Source organism: Marmota monax, unplaced genomic scaffold (assembly GCF_021218885.2).
Source record: "Marmota monax isolate L192 unplaced genomic scaffold, Marmota_monax_Labrador192_F-V1.1 WCK01_AAM20220418_F8-fsc00187, whole genome shotgun sequence".
Classification (NCBI taxonomy): Eukaryota; Metazoa; Chordata; class Mammalia; order Rodentia; family Sciuridae; genus Marmota; species Marmota monax.
In genome coordinates, this window is record NW_026694837.1 from 2009532 (window position 1) to 2029311 (window position 19780).

Here is a 19780-nt window from a genome sequence, read left to right on the forward strand (position 1 = left end):
AAAGAAAGTAAAATTCAAGGCAGAAAATAGAACAAAAACAACTTTAGTAAATCTTTCTTAGAAATTGTACGTAACACAAGTATTATTTACTAAGCCGTATCAAAATATACAAAGCAAAGCTCTTGACAAAATTGAGAGAAATAACACTATTATTCTACGATGTTTATAACACAAAAAGAAAATTAAAATCTCAATAATATAATTAAATTTAGTGATAAATACATATTCACCTCTGTCACAAGCAAACTGAATTCACATTCACTTAAAACATCCATAGAACATGTTTTAAGGATGCTAGGTTCTAAAACTTCAATAAATTCTAAAAAGCAAAAGCAAAATTATATAACCATGTTTTTTCCCCATAATGTAAAAATCCTACAAGTGGCAAAAATTTTTAAAACAAAAAAGCCAAGCACACACAAATTTTTAAGTATTCTTAATTGCTGAATCAAAAATTTAAAACGTAACAATAAACTACTTAGAAAACAAGGCTACTACATATAAAAATGGCTGGGATGTTAACATTTTGAACTTAGGGAAAACTCAAAAGCCTTCAACATAGACAAATGCATACATACAAAAAATAAGCATCACATAAAAAGAGGAAAAAAATCTAGAAAAAAAGCAAATAATATAAGAAATGAATGCATTTTATATCAAAATCACACTGATAAAACATTAGTTTTCTGAAGGGAAAAGGCATATCTTTAACAAGACTAATGAAGTAAAAAAGTGGCAGAACTAAGAGAAAGCAAATTTCTTAAAAGTAGTATAATTAATTGAAAAGAGATTTCTATTAAAACTCTTATTTTAAATCATTTTTTAAAAACAAAAAAAAATTCTGGAAGAGTACAAATTACTAAAATTTAGCAAATAACAAAAGGAGAAATACAATTTAAAACAAAATTTAAAATTTTATAAAGTTGCTTAAACTTAAAAATGGGTAGCATACTAGTAATCATGAAACTGACAATTATTGAGAAATCATTTCCAAACAGGGCTCTGAACTCAAATTTCACAAGCACACTCTTTGAATCTTTCTTGGATCAAGTCATTCCCAGCTGTAACTGCTTAATGCACAGAAAAATACATACAACCCTCCTATTTACTTTGCAGAGCTAGCAAAATCCCAATGTCATTATTTGTCCAATAGCCCAAAACACCTATTTCACCTATATAAACATGTAAACTTCCCTGAATAATAGATAAGTCAGTCAAATTCTAAAAGACCAACAGGACAGTCACATTTTAAGAGAAATGCATTCCCAGGGAGGATCCATGGTTAGATGGCATACTTCAGCTATCACTGTACGATAGTTTTTCTTTGATATTAGTCTTTGTTTTGCTGGCATTAGTTCTAATTTTTCAAAGAGGACCCTTACTCATGGTGGTGGTTTAAATCTCAATCAGATTTAAATTTGGTCCCAGAGTTACTGAGACTTGAACATGTTTTCAACACTAGTTTAACACTAACACTTAATGAGTGCCCAAGAGAAAACATGACCAACATGAAGGTTACAACAGTCAGTAGACTGTCAGCATGGTGCTAGTAAAGAACCCTGGGCATTCCGGAACACTAACAAAGGATGATAGTGTGTCTATTTACCAGAGAAAGGGACACTGCATATGACAAAAGCATAAGTAGCTTATAACTGAGACTGCCCATTTCGAAATTTTGCAATTTGGTGATTTTGGGGTGGGGGGGTGCTCTTAGTATGTGTATTATTTCAAATTTTGAAAACAAAGTGAGTCTTTAATTAGATCAGCTATTTCAAACCCTTATAATTCAAGTCTACACAAATGCAAATAAACAATGAACTGCTTAAAAACAATTTTTAAAAATGAATCTAACTGATTCTAGGAGTAGAGAGTTTAATGTTGCAACATTCATTAATATAAGTCATCAACATACCAAAATGACAAAAACTATATGATCATATTAAATAAATGCCCCCAAAGTCTATTTGATGAGATTCAAGAGTGATTTCTAATTCAAAATCTTTAAGAGTTAAAAACAGAGATACTACCTTTCTATATAAAGAACATCTAACTCAAAAGGCCAACTTAAAACACTATGGATATTCCCATTAAAACCAGAAACAAAACAAGAACATCCACCAACATCATCATTTAACATTGTTCTAAACATATCAGCCAACAAAACATGCAATGAAAATGAAATAAATGCATTAAAGAAATATTATCATTATCCATAAAGGATATTATTTCCTAGAAAAACCAGGAAAAATTTCTAGAAAAAGTAGAACTAAGTGACTAGATACCAGGAAAATATCAATTTATGCTCTAAGACTATAGAAGTATTACCTGGCAAATCTCTCCACCTAGCTCCATCCTCCTACCCCACCCCACCCAGCCTCAACCGGTTTGAGACCCTATTACTATTTGTCTAGTTTACTGAGTAGGACTCCTTAATTAACTGGCTTCCCTATCTTCAACTAAGTGAGACATTATGTAATATGGCCAGAAGTAATGTTTCTAAAAAAAATCTGATCTGTCATTCCTTTCTTTAAAATGTTCTCATAACTTCCCTTTGTACTTAAGACCCAATTTCTTACCATGTCCTTATACATGTGGGCCTATTCAATCATACCATACTAACGCCCCTAGAATGTGCTTTCTCTGAATCTCATGAGGACAGCTCTTTCCAAAGTGGCAATCCCACGTTATCGGAAATGTTAGATTTTTCATGAGATCGCTTTGATAATATCATCCTATTTTAATTTTCCCCATAAAATCTAAAATTTCCTCCATAAAATCTAAAATTCATGATCTGAACATGTTTAGTATTCCTTCCCAACTAATGTCACTGAGAAAAGAACTTTGTTTTAAAAACTGCTCATCTCCAATACTCAAATCACTGACACATAAAGAGTCACCCCAAAAAATATGAATTTCAAATTGTCTGTCATTCTCAACAGACTGTAAGGGCCACAAAACCAGAACCAAGACTACTTTAATCTTTGTTCTATCTCCAAGACTCTAGCACAATACACAGCTGGTGAATGAGTGAGTGAATGAATGGATGAATAAATGAGTGCCTCCTTCCTCCTTCTAGTCCCTAATTTCTAAGATTGAGCAAACTTTTTTCTGAGTCCAACACATAATTTGGCCTATACTGAGCTTGTAAGCAACTAATACTGTACTAAATAATTTTATATGAATTGTTATAAAATTAGATCTTCCTAGTGCTTGCACATGAAATAATTATTTAATGTTTTCATCTCTTATTCTATTCCCCAAATTCTATAGCTGTGTAATTGACCTGTTAAGCCAAATACAGAGCTTTAATAAAATATGACGGCCTTGTTGAAATCAACTTTTAAGATGGCCTTTGTCAAAAACATAATTACAAGAAAATAACAGGTCAAGGAAAATTAAACCTTTCAAGTTATAATCCATACACTGTCTAAGTAGCTGACAAAGAGGCCTTCCCTAAAGTGACACTGAAAAAAAAAATTCTGAGGTATTAAGAATTTAATCTAGTCAGTGTAGAGAAATGACCACTCTATGCTCTATATAGGGTTGCCTCTTGAGGATTGAAGACACTGGATTGTCATTCTGGTTACCTATGACTTACTCATTAAATGTGACACAGAGTACAAAGTTGCTGATTTGTGGTAACTCTAATTACTTCAAACAAAAGGCTACATTCTCAATTTTTTATATTTTATTTTTATTCAAGGGTTTACTCACAGGCAGCAATTTAGAGTCAGGCTTTTTAAATTAAAAGGCCAAAACTAAAAATTCTTGCAAACATGACACTGATAAAAGAATGATCATCTTAATAATTTAAACCCTTATCCGTCCTGGTGCATTAAAAGTCTTTAACATAGAACGTAAGATCGATATCATTTAAAATAAACAACCAAAAAACCACAGATGGTGGGTAAATTTGTCAATGAAGATAAACATCAGTTTCAGCTTTGCAGAGTATGAAAACCAGCAATTAATTTGTCCTGTGACAGAATATAAACTGTGCTTCAGAATTTTGACTGTAAAGTCTCCTTCTCCAGCAGTAAATCAGCATATCTATGCTGAAGCTCTTTCTCTCTGTCCTGTTGTCGCTGCACATCTTCTTTTAGGCACTTGAAGAGATAAAAACATTAAATAATTATTTTATGTGTAAGTACACTGAAAAGTAAAGACATCTGATGCTACTTTGTCATCTTAGCAACAGCTGGGAGGCACACATTCCCCAAAGAGAAACAAACAGAGCAAATACTTTCACTGTAAAACCAGTATTACAGCCATACTTTGCTTTGGTTTTATGATTACCACCTTGTAAAATATCTGCAACCCGGAATAAACAAACCAGTACTGACCTATAATGCACTAAAATAAATAAATGCACTAAAATAAGCCCTGACTGTCCTTTTAACTGGGCAGGAACTGTCATGCACACTTAGGAGATAAATCTAAACCACACCTGGCCATTTGATGTTCTGGAATAACTAGCTAGGTTCCCAGCATCCCAAGTTATAAAACAAAAGGGCACTGCTTTAGCTGCTCCTCATAGAGCAAATGGGATGCAATTAAACTGTAGGGGGACAAATCACAAGAATCAGTTATTCCATATTTTCTCTTGTGTGCAGAAGCTAAAGAGAAAAAAGGAACAAAAAGGGGATCTCATGAAAATAGAAAGAAGAACAGTAAGATCAAGAAAGGGGATCAGAGGAGGGATAGGGGAAGCACTGAGGGTGGTATTGAGCAAATTATATGTATGTATGAATGTGTCACAATGAATCACACTATTCTATACAATTATAATGAACAATAAAAACACTAAAAAAGAGTTTTTTCCATTTCACAGTGTGTCAACACATAAGAGAGAAAAATAAGAATGTCCTTGGAGCCATCATTTTCCTGGTCTAGCCATCTACACATAGGCAGGTCTAAAATAAAAAATCAAAAAGGGGAGACTCTTCTTGAAAAAGGCCTGCCTTTTTATATTGTTATCTGGCCAAATTATATTGTTATCTTGAGTGCATGAACGAAAATCTAACAACAAACTCCACCATTATGTACAACTATAATGTACCAATAAAAATGTGAGAACACATAAATTAAAAAAAAAAAAAAAAGGAAAGAAAGAAAAAGAGCTGACAATACCAACTTCAGATACCCTGCATAAGAGAAAGTAAAAGGAAAGCTCTGATAATTCTTTTCAATTGTCCTTCTAAGCAATGTTTTGAGGCAAAACGAAATATTACCTCTAGCCTCCGGGGAATAGCAGAATCTTCATGTTTTTTGAGTTCTTCAAAAGTGCGTAACTCTAAGTGAGCCTGCTCAATTTGGTCCCACAAGTCATTCAACTGTTTCATGAGCCCCATAGCACGAGACTGGTAACCTCCAAGCAAAATTTTCATCTTCTTTTCCATTTTTGCAGCTCTCTTAGCTTCCGTCGTCATGTGACCCCTGTTTATCTGAGGAAGGGGGAGATACATAGACATACATTTAAATAATAGTCAAAATAGTACCACTGATTCATCTATGTGCCTCAAAACACACTAGAGCTCCTTATATCTCAACTACTATAACACAGAATTAGGAAGAATTTATCTTGCACCTGGTGAGTTTTCCAGGTTAGTCCTAAATAATCTATTATCTTTTTTTTTAATATTGATTTAGATGTTGATGGACCTTTATTTTATTCATTTATTTATATGCCGTGCTGAGAATGGAACCTAAGCTAGGCAAGCGCTCTACCACTGAGCCATAAGTCCATCCCAATCTACTATATTTTATAATAACTTCACCCATCTCAAAGCAGGCTTGATTTTCACAGTATGGGAATACTCCTATCTAATTTCTGAAAATGGCTTCTGCTATTGTTTTGTTTCTGTATCGATTTTGGACTGGCAGCAAGCAGCCCATGTTCATCATTTATATCTCAAAAATGCACTTCTAAGCTGGGCATGATGGCACATGCCTGTAATCCCAGTGACACGGGAAACTGAGACAGGAGGATGGTGAGTTAAAGCCAGCCTCAGCAACTTATCAAGGCCCTAAGCAACTCAATGAGACCCTGTCTCTACATAAAATATGAAAAAGGCCTGAGGATATGGTTCAGTGGTCGAGTGCCCCTGAGTTCAATCCCTGTACCCAAAAAAAATGCACTTCTGTATTATATATGTACAGTCTGTTTTTAGTAAGTGGATAATATGTCATCCAATTAATATACCAAGTTAGAACCAAATATAAAATCCCCTCAAACTACTACATCCTAATTCTGGCATAAAATTCATAAAAGGAAAAGGAAATCAATGACACAATTTTTAATTTGAGAAGTTAAAAGATAAAATAAAATTAAGAGAAATGAGTGCTTTACTATTAAATATGTACATGGAACAAAGTTGGTACCTTCTCAGATCACTCTAAATTAAGGGAAAAATTAAAATATAAAAATTCACAAAAGAACAAAGAAGAGACAACAATTAACAGAGGAAACATTTCAACAAAATTCTGGAGCATGTATACTGATACAGGACAGCAGAGAAAGCCCCAGCTCAGAAAAGGGATGAGAAGAAGCAGGGGTATAATGCAAAATCCCATAAGCACAATATCATCTCTAGGAACAGAGTCTACATCCCCACAATATTATCACTTCACATTTTAAAGTGATCTGCAATTATGAGGTCAAAGCCTTAGGAATAATTACTAAAGCTGTGTTAATTTCTCTGGGTCTGTCAGCTTCTCCCCTACCACTACCACCACCTCCTTCTCTCTTTCTCTCTCTCTCTCTCTGAAATTGATTCCATCAAGTGATTTCTATAAGAAACCAGAACTAGGTAGTTTCAGGATAATCTATACCCAAATGATACTCTGCAATGTGTAGTACAAAATTATGTATCTAAGAGCACCTTAAGAGAAGGAAGACAATGTGATAATACAAATATTATTCTTCCTTTTTCTTTAAACTATTTTTTAGTTGTAGTTAGACACATATATTTATTTTATTTACTTATTTTTATGTGGTGCTGAAGATCAAACCCAGCGCCTCGCACGTGCTAGGCAAGCGCTCTACCACTGAGTACAGCCGCAGCCCCCAAATATTATTTTTTCTCAGATATTAAATGTGGGGTGGGAAAACATGGTATGCAGAAATGGCACCATGGAGAAAAATACTGTCAAATGCAAAATGCTGACATAAAAATCATACCTAGGATATTTTGTAAGTGTTAGAAACAATAAAAATCACCAGAACAAACACTTAATTTTCGATGACAACAACTCTGAAACATCCACTTCAATGCCTAACATCTGATTTCAAAACAAACAGGTACAATCTCAGCGCCTTATGATCAGAATATGCAAAAAAAAAAAGTCAAAGTATTGTATTTCTGGAAAAGTAGCACTTCATACCTATCCATCTCTACCTTAGTCAAAGTAAAATAGGGGAGGAGGATGGCATTGCAGGCATATGCCTTAGGAACATGAGATGGATCTAAAATTGAATAAACCTCCTTTAAAATCACTTATTTCTTCAGCATTTTATAAAAGTTTTTATTCTTCTTCAATTGAAAAGTAAATCCATGTAAACTGTTAATATCATTTATAAAGAACCCATTGTCCTCAAATAGATAATAAATCAAAGTTAAGTTCTATGGCCCAATATGTCTTCTAGAAGTGTCATCAAATACTGGTGAAGGTAGGCAGCATGGTATAGCAGATAAAAGATGCACTCTTCCTACCCAGCAGGGCCACCCAGCTTTTTTGAGCTGATGCAAGTTATTTAACCTCTGTGTATGCATTTCTCTCTCAGTAGTAAAATGGCAGTCATTGCTAAAAGTTATTATGAAGTTTAAATCAAATAATATATATAAAAACCCTTGGCCACGCACGATCTGGTATGGAATGAGCAGTCAACAAATGTTCACTCTGATTACAATTATTATTTTACAGATACTATTAAGTTCAACCATTTTGCTCTCCTCTAATGACTAAGGGATTACAGAGGAGATTTTAAAATCTTCTTTAAATTCCTTCCAACTTTAATAAGAGACTTTGTGGACCCCTCCTGGAAATAAAACAAGAACAGCTGTTCCTTCTTTTTAAGTGGGAAGTCTGCCTTTTGAGAAATGCCAGATCAAATAACATATACAAGACCTCGGTCCTACACAGTGATATTATTAGAACATGGAACTTGAGGTGTTCTTCAACTCTACAGGAAGATTTTCTAACCCTAAAGTTCAAATGAGGTGAAGAAAGTATCCAAGTACACTGACCCAGCAATTTTGCTCCACATACACCAAGAGAACTGAAAACATGCCCACACAAAAACCTCAACCCCACTGTTCATAAGCAACACTATTCATAGTAGCCAAAAGGTAGAAACAACCCAAATATCTATCAACTGATAAATGGATGAACAAAATGTGGCATTGGCTATACAATGAAATATTATTCAACCATAAGAAGAAATGAAGTATTAATACACGCTGCAACATGGATAAACCTCGAAAACATCATGTTTAGTGAAAAAAGCCAGCCACGAAAGACAATTAGATGATTACACTTATATGAAATGTCCAGAAGAATGTGTAATCAGCAGTGGATTGTAAGTACCCGAGGCAAAGAAAGCTCAGTGAGCCCCGCCTTTTTTTTTCTTTTTTTTTTTGAATATTTTTTATACAGGGAGAGTTTGTGGATTGGGATTGTTGGCGGGGCTGTGGTTTCTGTGCCGAAAATCCACTCCGCGGGAGCCGCCATTTGCTTTCTGCTTGCTGTCTTGATGGCTCTGTATACACTGTCCGGCAGCCGCACCTAGAGGTTGGAGCTGGGCTGCGTGCCGAGCCCTGTCCTCTGAAGGCTGGACTGCAGCCTCGAGCGTCTCTGTGGCCTGTTCGCCGCTGCACCTTCGGGCAGAGCCTGCTCTGGGGTCGTTCTGCACCCCCCTGCCAGGGGACCCGTGGTCCGGAGGAGGGGGACGGAGAGCCGCGGCGGCAGCCACTTGGGCCCCTGGGGCCTGGCACCGGGCTGAAGAGCTGCGGAGGCCAGGGCGGCTCTGCTACGGTCGCAGACAAGCGCGACGCTCGTCAGCGCGGCCCAGAGACGGAGGCGACGGCGGCAGGGTTTCATTTCTAGAAATCTGGACTGGAAACAGAAGCAGCAGTTTGTATAATCCCAAGAACTTGCTTATACCAGGAAGCTGTAAGGGCAACATGAATATCATTGAGGAGATGTAACATGGTGGCAGGCGCAGAGAGATCAAGTCTCTGACATCTTCAACTGCGCAGGCATAGGGAGCCGTAAACTGTCTAAATGCTGTTTGCTCAGGATCACTAGGCAATGCTGAGCTGACGTGGATCTGGGGTGTACAGGCTGGGCCCCTCAGAACACACACACAGAGCCCGAATCGGAGGCAATTAAGCTCCGGTTCGCCTGCTTCGTGTGACTCAGCACTAACGATCCCGCTGAAATAATTGGCCGGCCCTTAGGAACTTACAGAGGTAAAAGCCAACCGAGCCTTCATAGGCAGTGGCCACAGGACTGAAACGGGGATTGGGAGAGACAGTCAGGACCCACCCGTTGCATTGGTCACCCGGCAAAGGGAACAAACGGTCACGATTTGCATGGGATATCACCATGGCAGAGAAATGGCGTCACGGGCGGAGGAGATAACTGCATTGAAACCAGCGCGACAGGTGTGTAATCCCCTAGCCATCTCTCTCCACACAGCGGGGAAACCTTAAGGGCCATTCCCAGCTCTCCTGTGAACGCAATAACCAGACCGAGGGAATCAGGAGTGGCGCGGACTCGCGGCGCGGAACTCCCGGCTACCGCTCCCACCAGTGCTGACAACTGAGGTCTCTTGCACCAGCTACCGGGGGCGTGGCTACAGGAGGGCAAGCAAATTCGCTGGGGGATCTCAGCCCCAAGCTCTACAAACTTAGGGTCTGAGGGAGGCAAACAGGGAGAGTGAGCCCAGGTGTTCATGAAAACAGGGCTCCCAGGAGCAGCAGACCTGGCGTGTAGCCAGTATTGTGGTGAGCGCCACAGGTGAGCACGGCCTGGCTTGAGGAAACACAAGACAAGGCCCTAGACACTCAGGATTGGAGACCCGCCCAGTCTAGGAGAAAGAGCTGCTGCACAGTGAATGGTTCCCACCTATTGAGAGGAGAAGCTTGGCCCAGTGGGCACAGCTCCACCTACTGGAAGAGAAGTTAATAGAACTCTAGGACTGCATTTATTATTATTATTATTATCATTTTTTTTTCTTTTCTTTTTCTTTTTTTTTCTTCTTTTTCTTTCATTTTCAATTTTTATTTGTTGTTGTTCTTTAATTTTTTTTCAATGTTTCTATTTTTTTAAATTTTTTTTTATTTTATTATTATTTTTTTTTTATTTTCATTTTCATTTTTTATTATCACTATTATTTTTGTTAAAATTTTTTTTCGTCTTTTCTTTCTTTCTTTATTATCTAATCTTTGTTATTCTTGTTTCTTTTGTCTTTTCATTTCTTTTCAATCTTCTTATTCCCCCTTCCTTGAATTCTACCTGCCTACTCTCATTCTCTTTAGTGACTTCTTCCCTTCCCTTCTAATATCTTTCCTCTCAAGCATCAAATAAATCTATAAGAGTAAACAGTAACTCAACAGTCAAACAGAACAAGAAGTAACATGAGCAGCATAAAAAAGCAAGGAAGAAAAGGAGTACAAACAATGAAGGACAGCCTAAATATTCAGGAGGACCTAGAGTCAGCAGAAAAATGGTCATATAAAGAACTCAAGGAATACCTTAGACAGATGGAATGGAACCTTAAAGAAGATACGAGACAGCAAATCCAAACAGTGAAAGAACACTTTGAAAATGAATTACATAGACAGATAAAAGAAGAAGTTAAGCATCTTTATCAGGAGATTGAGATTATAAAAAAAAAACCAAACAATAATTCTAGAAATGAAGGAAACGATAAACCAAATTAAAAACTCAATTGAGAGTATCACTAACAGAGTGGAGCAAGTAGAAGCCAGAACATCAGATAATGAAGACAAAATATATCATCTTGAAAAGAGCCTAGCCAACTCAGAAAGGCTGGTTAAAAACCACAAGAAAAACATCCAAGAGATATGGGATAACATAAAGAAACCAAACCTACGAGTCATCGGGATAGAAGAAGGTACAGAGATTCAAACCAAGGGAATGAGTAACCTGCTGAAAGAAATAATTACAGAAAACTTTCCAGAAATAAAAAAGGAAACGGATATACAAATTGTAGATGCATACAGGACACCGAGCACACAAAATCACAGTAGACCAACACCAAGACACACTGTTATGAAGATATCCAATATACAGAACAAAGAGAAAATACTAAAAGCTACAAGAGAAAGGAGGCAGATTACATTCAGGGGTAAACCAATAAGGTTAACAACGGATTTTTCATCACAGACGCTGAAAGCGAGAAGATCCTGGAACAACGTATTTCAAACACTGAAAGACAATGGATGCCAACCAAGAATTCTGTATCCAGCAAAATTAAGCTTCAGGTACGATAACGAAATAAAAATCTTTCATGATAAACAAAAGCTAAAAGAATTTGCAGCCAGAAAACCAGCATTGCAAAGCATCTTGAGCAAAACACTACATGAGGAAGAAATGAAAAACAATAACCAAAACCATCAGTGGGAAGTGCCTCTATAAAGACAGAGGGCGGGGGGAAAGCTAACCATGGAGAAACAAACTAAATTAAAAAAAAAAAAAAGAAGAAGATAAATAATCAAACATGGCTGGAAGTACAAACCATATATCAATAGTAACTCTAAACATTAATGGCTTAAACTCTCCAATAAAGCGACATAGGCTGGTAACATGGATTAAAAAACAAATCCAACAATATGCTGCCTCCAGGAGACACATCTGATTGGAAAAGACATACACAGGCTGAAGGTGAAAGGTTGGGAAAAAATATACCATGCACACGGTCCTCGTAAGCAAGCAGGGGTGGCCATCCTCATATCGAATAAAATTGACTTCAAGACTAAATTAATCAAAAGGGATAAGGAAGGACATTATATACTGTTAAAAGGAACCATTCACCAACAAGACATAACAATTATCAATATTTATGCACCAAATAATGGTGCTGCGATGTTCATAAAACAAATTCTCCTCAAGTTCAAGAATCAAATAGACCACAACACAATAATTATGGGTGACTTCAACACACCTCTCTCACAATTGGACAGATCCTCCAAACAAAAGCTGAATAAAGAAACTATAGAACTCAATATCACAATCAACAACCTAGACTTAACTGACATATATAGAATATATCAACCATCATCAAGTGGATATACTTTTTTCTCAGCAGCACATGGATCCTCCTCAAAAATAGACCATATATTATGCCATAGGGCAACCCTCAGTAAATATACAGGGGTGGAGATAATACCATGCATTTTATCTGATCATAATGGAATGAAACTGGAAATCAATGATAAAAGACGGAAGGAAAAATCCTACATCACATGGAAAATGAACAATATGTTACTGAATGATCAATGGGTTACAGAAGACATAAAGGAAGAAATCAAAAAATTCTTAGAGATAAATGAAAATACAGACACAACATATCGGAATCTATGGGACACAATGAAAGCAGTTTTAAGAGGGAAATTCATCGCTTGGAGGTCATTCCTCAAAAAAAGGAAAAACCAACAAATAAATGAGCTCACACTTCATCTCAAAGCCCTAGAAAAGGAAGAGCAAAACAACAGCAAATGTAGCAGAAGGCAAGAAATAATTAAAATCAGAGCGGAAATCAATGAAATTGAAACAAAAGAAACTATTGAAAAAATTAACAAAACTAAAAGTTGGTTCTTTGAAAAAATAAATAAGATCGACAGACCCTTAGCCATGCTAACGAAGAGAAGAAGAGAGAGAACTCAAATCACTAACATACGGGATGAAAAAGGCAATATCACAACAGACACTACAGAAATACAGAAGACAATTAGAAATTATTTTGAAAACCTATATTCCAATAAAATAGAAGATAGTGAAGACATTGATAAATTCCTTAAGTCATATGATTTGCCCAGACTGAGTCAGGAGGATACTCACAACTTAAACAGACCAATAACAATAGATGAAATAGAAGAAGCAATCAAAAGACTTCCAACCAAGAAAAGCCCAGGACCGGATGGGTATACAGCGGAGTTTTACAAAACCTTTAAGGAAGAATTAATACCAATACTTTTCAAGTTATTTCAGGAAATAGAAAAAGAAGGAGCTCTGCCAAATTCATTCTATGAGGCTAACATCACCCTGATTCCGAAACCAGACAAAGACACCTCAAAGAAAGAAAACTACAGACCAATATCTCTGATGAACATAGATGCAAAAATCCTCAATAAAATTCTGGCGAATCGGATACAAAGGCACATCAAAAAAATTGTGCACCATGATCAAGTAGGATTCATCCCTGGGATGCAAGGATGGTTCAATATACGGAAATCAATAAATGTTATTCACCACATCAATAGACTTAAAAATAAGAACCATATGATCATCTCAATAGACGCAGAAAAAGCATTCGACAAAGTACAGCATCCCTTTATGTTCAAAACATTAGAAAAACTAGGGATAACAGGAACTTACCTCGACATTGTAAAAGCTATCTATGCTAAGCCTCAGGCTAGCATCATTCTCAATGGAGAAAAATTGAAGGCATTCCCCCTAAAATCTGGAACAAGACAGGGATGCCCTCTATCACCACTTCTATTCAATATAGTTCTCGAAACACTGGCCAGAGCAATTAGACAGACGAAAGAAATTAAAGGCATAAAAATAGGAAAGGAAGAACTTAAATTATCACTATTTGCAGATGACATGATTCTATACCTAGAAGACCCAAAAGGGTCTACAAAAAAACTACTAGAACTAATAAATGAATTCAGCAAAGTGGCAGGATATAAAATCAACACGCATAAATCAAAGGCATTTCTGTATATCAGCGACAAAACTTCTGAAACGGAAATGAGGAAAAACACTCCATTCACAATATCCTCAAAAAAAAATAAAATACTTGGGAATCAACCTAACAAAAGAAGTGAAAGATTTATATAATGAAAACTACAAAACCCTAAAAAGAGAAGTAGAAGAAGATCTTAGAAGATGGAAAAATATACCCTGTTCATGGATAGGCAGAACTAACATCATCAAAATGGCGATATTACCAAAAGTTCTCTATAGGTTTAATGCAATGCCAATCAAAATCCCAACGGCATTTCTTGTAGAAATGGATAAAGCAATCATGAAATTCATATGGAAAAATAAAAGACCCAGAATAGCAAAAGCAATTCTAAGCAGGAAGTGCGAATCAGGCGGTATAGCGATACCAGACTTAAAACTATATTACAGAGCAATAGTAACAAAAACAGCATGGTACTGGTACCAAAACAGGAGGGTGGACCAATGGTACAGAATAGAGGACACAGAGACTAATCCACAAAGCTACAACTATCTTATATTTGATAAAGGAGCTAAAAGCATGCAATGGAGGGAGGATAGCATCTTCAACAAATGGTGCTGGGAAAACTGGAAATCCATATGCAACAAAATGAAACTGAATCCCCTCCTCTTGCCATGCACAAAAGTTCACTCAAAGTGGATCAAGGAGCTAGATATCAAATCAGAGACTCTGCGTCTGATAGAAGAAAAAGTTGGCTCCGATCTACATACTGTAGGGTCGGGCTCCAAATTCCTTAATAGGACACCCATAGCACAAAAGTTGATAACAAAAATCAACAAATGGGACTTACTTAAACTGAAAAGTTTTCTCTCAGCAAGAGAAACAATAAAAGAGGTAAATAGGGAGCCTACATCATGGGAACAAATTTTTACTCCTCACACTTCAGATAGAGCCCTAATATCCAGAGTATACAAAGAACTCAAAAAATTAAACAATAAGAAAACAAATAACCCAATCAACAAATGGGCCAAAGACCTGAACAGACACTTCTCAGAGGAGGACATACAATCAATCAACAAGTACATGAAAAAATGCTCATCATCTCTAGCAGTCAGAGAAATGCAAATCAAAACCACCCTAAGATACCATCTCACTCCAGTAAGATTGGCAGCCATTATGAAGTCAAACAACAACAAGTGCTGGAGAGGATGTGGGGAAAAGGGTACTCTTGTACATTGCTGGTGGGACTGCAAACTGGTGCGGCCAATCTGGAAAACAGTATGGAGACTCCTGGGAAAGCTGGGAATGGAACCACCATTTGACCCAGCTATTGCCCTTCTTGGACTTTTCCCTGAAGACCTTAAAAGAGCGTACTACAGGGATACTGCTACATCGATGTTCATAGCAGCACAATTCACAATTGCTAGACTGTGGAACCAACCCAGATGCCCTTCAATAGATGAATGGATAAAAAAAATGTGGCATTTATACACCATGGAGTATTACGCAGCACTAAAAAATGACAAAATCATAGAATTTGCAGGGAAATGGATGGCACTAGAGCAGATTATGCTTAGTGAAGCTAGCCAATCCCTAAAAAACAAATACCAAATGTCTTCTTTGATATAATGAGAGCAACTAAGAACAGAGCAGGGAGGAAGAGCAGGAAGAAAAGATTAACATTAAACAGATACATGAGGTGGGATGGAAAGGGAGAGAAAAGGGAAATTGCATGGTAATGGAGGGAGACCCTCATTGTTATACAAAATTACATATAAGAGGTTGTGAGGGGAATGGGAAAATAAACAAGGAGAGATATGAATTACAGTGGATGGGGTAGAGAGAGAAGATGGGAGGGGAGGGAGGGGGGATGGTAGAGGATAGGAAAGGTAGCAGAATACAACAGTTACTAATAGGGCATTATGTAAAAATGTGGATGTGTAACCGATGTGATTCTGCAATCTGTATTTGGGGTAAAATTGGGAGTTCATAACCAACTTGAATCTAATGTATGAAATATGATATGTCAAGAGCTTTATAATGTTTTGAACAACCAATAAAAAAATTAAAAAAAAGAAATGTCCAGAATAGGCAAATCTACAGATTTAGAAAATAGATTAATGGTTTCCTAAGGATGGACAAGTTGTGGAAAAACAGGGAGTGACCAACAACAGGTACAGGATTTCTTTCTGAAGTGATGAAAATCTTCTAGAATTGACTAGTGACAGTTGTACAACTATGTATATACTAAAAACCACTAAACTGTAAACTCGAAATAGTTAAACTGTATGGTATGTGATTTATATATCAATAAGGCTATTATGAAAATAAAGCACCCAATTAGTAAAAACATTATCTCCATGGAAAAGACAATCCTCATCATCAATTTTTCTGGATATAAAATATAAGAATCCCTTCCCCAAACCCCAAAATCAAAGTAGTAGTTTCTGAGCCTAAACTTTAGAAAGGTGGTAGGCAAAAGGAGCAAGAATGATTTTTAAGACAAAATTTCCACCCTCATAAATTTTACAGCACAACCAAGGAGAGGAGACAATAATTTGCACTTGTCTTCTCCCACTTCAAATATTCCTGGTGCCTGTCTTTTTAAATCAGAGGCTTTCAACCAAGACTAAACTTAAAATTACCCGTGGAGCTTTTAAAATATGCCAGTGCCAGTGCCAGTGTCCTAGCCCTAAACTCCAATTTAAATAGTCTCAGACCTTTGGTCTTTAAAGTCCCCAAATGATTCTAACAAGCAATTAGGATGAAGAACTGATGCTGACAGTCATCCCAGGAGCTAGACATGAGCTGTTTTCTCAACTGCACCCACTAAAAAGTCCCCCTTCCCAACAAGGAATGAACAATTAATTCCACGAGGTTCCCTGTACTACACTTCAGCATGTTCTAAAAATACCCATATTAGACATTCCAATTATAGGTGGATTTAAATACACATCCAAAAAAAATTTAAGAGCATAGAATTTCAAATTAATACAGTGCTTTTTAAAAATTAGTCATACAAATTAACATGACTGGCTAAGATAATTCTATTAGCTTTACACTGACTGCTCTCCATGGATATTCAATTTCCAACTTGGTGTAGCAGCTTAATACTTATGCTCAGAAACTGTTTAATTAGTCATCAAGGTACATTTAGTATTATTAGTACCCTGTATCTGGGAATTACCTCACCTCATCCAGTTAAGTCATTCATTTACTACTCCCAATCCACCGGAGATTTTAAAACTTCAAAGTTATTAGTTTCCATTTATTGCCAACAATTACATTTAGCTCAAACTTCATAAAAGTCTTTTGGCTCGACTATGTTGTGCTACAATTCCAAGCAAATATGGAAATAACTTTATACAATTGTAAACTTAAGCACAGGAAAAAATTAATTTAGCTAAAAAACTATATAAAGTTCAGTCGTCAGACATATAAAGAAGAAATGGAAGATAGCTTTTAATATTTGGTTTTAGTTATCTTACACCTGCTGCCTGATAATTAAAATGTAAAGAAAGGTATCTGCATGGTTTGTAAAATGCTCAATCTATGACTGCTTAATACACTTTAGAAGCATGAAATACACAGAGGACAGAGCAACTTTAAGTCATCTTCACCTCTGCCCATACAAAACCTTATGGTTTACAATACAAAGAATCATCAGGGAAAAAAGTCATATTTTTAAGTTCTTTTTTTTAAAAAGGTAAGCATTAGCAACTGAAGGACGAGTTATCCTGAAGAAAACAATATGTTTATGGAGGTTGTATTGCATCCAATAGCTGATTTGTCAAAGGGTCTCCAAGAGAAGGCTTCTTAGACCATTACACCTCAGACCTTACCAAAATTTTTCCAAAAATGCTATTCAATCTTTGTACAAAAATGAGCTGAGCACCTCTAATCTGAAATCTGAAATGTTCCAAAATCCAAAACATTTTGATCCACCTAACTTCATTTGACAGGCCACAGTCAAAATACATAAAATTATTTAAAATATTGTATAAAGTTACTTTTAGCCTATGTGTATAACACATATACGAAATATATATGAATTCTGTGTTCAGACTTGGGTCCTCTCCCCAAGATATCCTGTTATATATACACAAATATTCCAAAATCTGAAATCCAAAACACTTTCAGTTCCAAGCCATTTCAGATAAAGGACAATCAGCCTGCATGTACTTACAGATATACTTTAGAGTCTTCTTAAAACATCTAATATAGTATTGGAGCTAGTAAAGCTGAGCTGAGACCAGATCTCATGCCAATTCCCTACTTAACCTCACCTGACCCTTTTTCAAGTGAAGTATGTTTCTTTCATTACCATGAATTTGATGATCATTAAAAGGGCCTCAGGGCAGTTACCTGCTCTAGCCTGTAATATGTCAGGAACTTCACATGGGCAACTAGTCAGTATCAAGACTATAGTCTGAGAAAACAATGATCTCTGTTCTTAAGATTTGCAGAGCTGAAAAGCATCTTATGACAAGGCAATCAGGATCAGATGTGCATCAATTGGTCACCAACCTCTATAAACTGCTTCTTAATCAGTCTTCCGGCAAAATGGATGTGAACAAGAGTCCTCCATCTTCTCAGTGAGCTGGCTTTCTTTCTTTCTCTTTGGTACTGGGGATTGAACCCAGATGCTTTACCACTGAGCTATATTTCCCAGCCCTTTTTAAAAATGTTTTATTTTGAGACAGGGTCTCAATAAGGGTAAAATTCAATCCAAAGCAGATGAATAGAAATATATGTAATATATAAATGTGTAAAGAGATCAATGCTGACAAATTTTATGCATCATAATTCTATTTTATAAGATCTGGAATTTGCTTCAAAATAACAGTGAATGGGAGACTTAAACAAGTGGCTATACTCTGATGACGATTATAGCCAGGTAATACATGAGGAATCATTAAACTAGTCCACTTTAAGGTATGTTTTTAAATCCCTGTAATAAAAATTTCTTTTTTAATTTAAATTTAAGCCAGGCACTATGGTGCATGTCTGTTAACCCATCAACTCAGGAAGCTGAGGCAGGAGGATCTCAAGTTTGAGGCCAGCCTCAGCAACTTAGCAAAACCCTGTCTCAAATTTTTTTAAAAATTTCAAAACGGCTAGGGATGTAGCTCAGAGGTAAAATGCTCTTGGATCTAATCCCCAGTCCACAAAATTAATCATTAATTTAAAATTCAAGTTCAATATCTATTCTACCACCAATCATAGAACATCGATATAATAAAATATATCAGACATTAATTAAAATTTACAAGTATGACCATTTCAGCATACAAAACAATTACATGAAATGTTCAATTAAGTGCATGATGTAAAATTCATTTATAACCAAAATCAGCTTTAAGCATCACTCAGAGATACAGTAGATATAGTGATATATATAATTTATCTATATATTTTATATATAGATATAAAATCAACCGATGTCTCAAACTTCAGACATATTCAAAACTTACAAAATATAAAAACTTAGCCACCATTGTTCAAGTGAACTTACTTCTTGAGACTCCCTAGTAACAAACCAAGTTTAATCCAATTTAGGCAACTCCAAAGATATACAGACTTGTGCAAACTTGTGACAAAATTTCTACTTGCAGTTTGTTAGTGTTTTAGTTCTCCATTACTGCAAATTCACATTCTCATTAAATAAACGCTATTACCCACCTAAATTTTACAGATAAGAAAATCTGGGGAGGGGAGGGGGGATAGCAGAGGATAGGAAAGGCAGCAGAATACAACACACACTAGTATGGCAATATGTAAATCAGTGGATGTGTAACCGATGTGATTCTGCAATCTGTATACGGGGTAAAAATGGGAGTTCAT

At 36.3% G+C, this 19780-nt stretch overlaps 1 protein-coding gene across 1 annotated transcript in view; it reads right to left on the bottom strand.

The window, feature by feature from the left end:
* Positions 1–421: 421 nt before the first annotated feature.
* Cdc5l (cell division cycle 5 like) overlaps positions 422–19780 on the bottom strand; it is a 57790-nt gene continuing 38431 nt past the window's right edge. Inside the window, exons 15-16 of the mRNA XM_046426167.2 lie at positions 5232–5444; positions 422–4106 (exon numbers count right to left, since the gene is read on the bottom strand). Of these exons, the coding sequence (XP_046282123.1) occupies positions 4002–4106; positions 5232–5444 (318 nt within the window). The 3' untranslated portion in view covers positions 422–4001. The remainder of the gene's footprint in view (positions 4107–5231; positions 5445–19780) is intronic.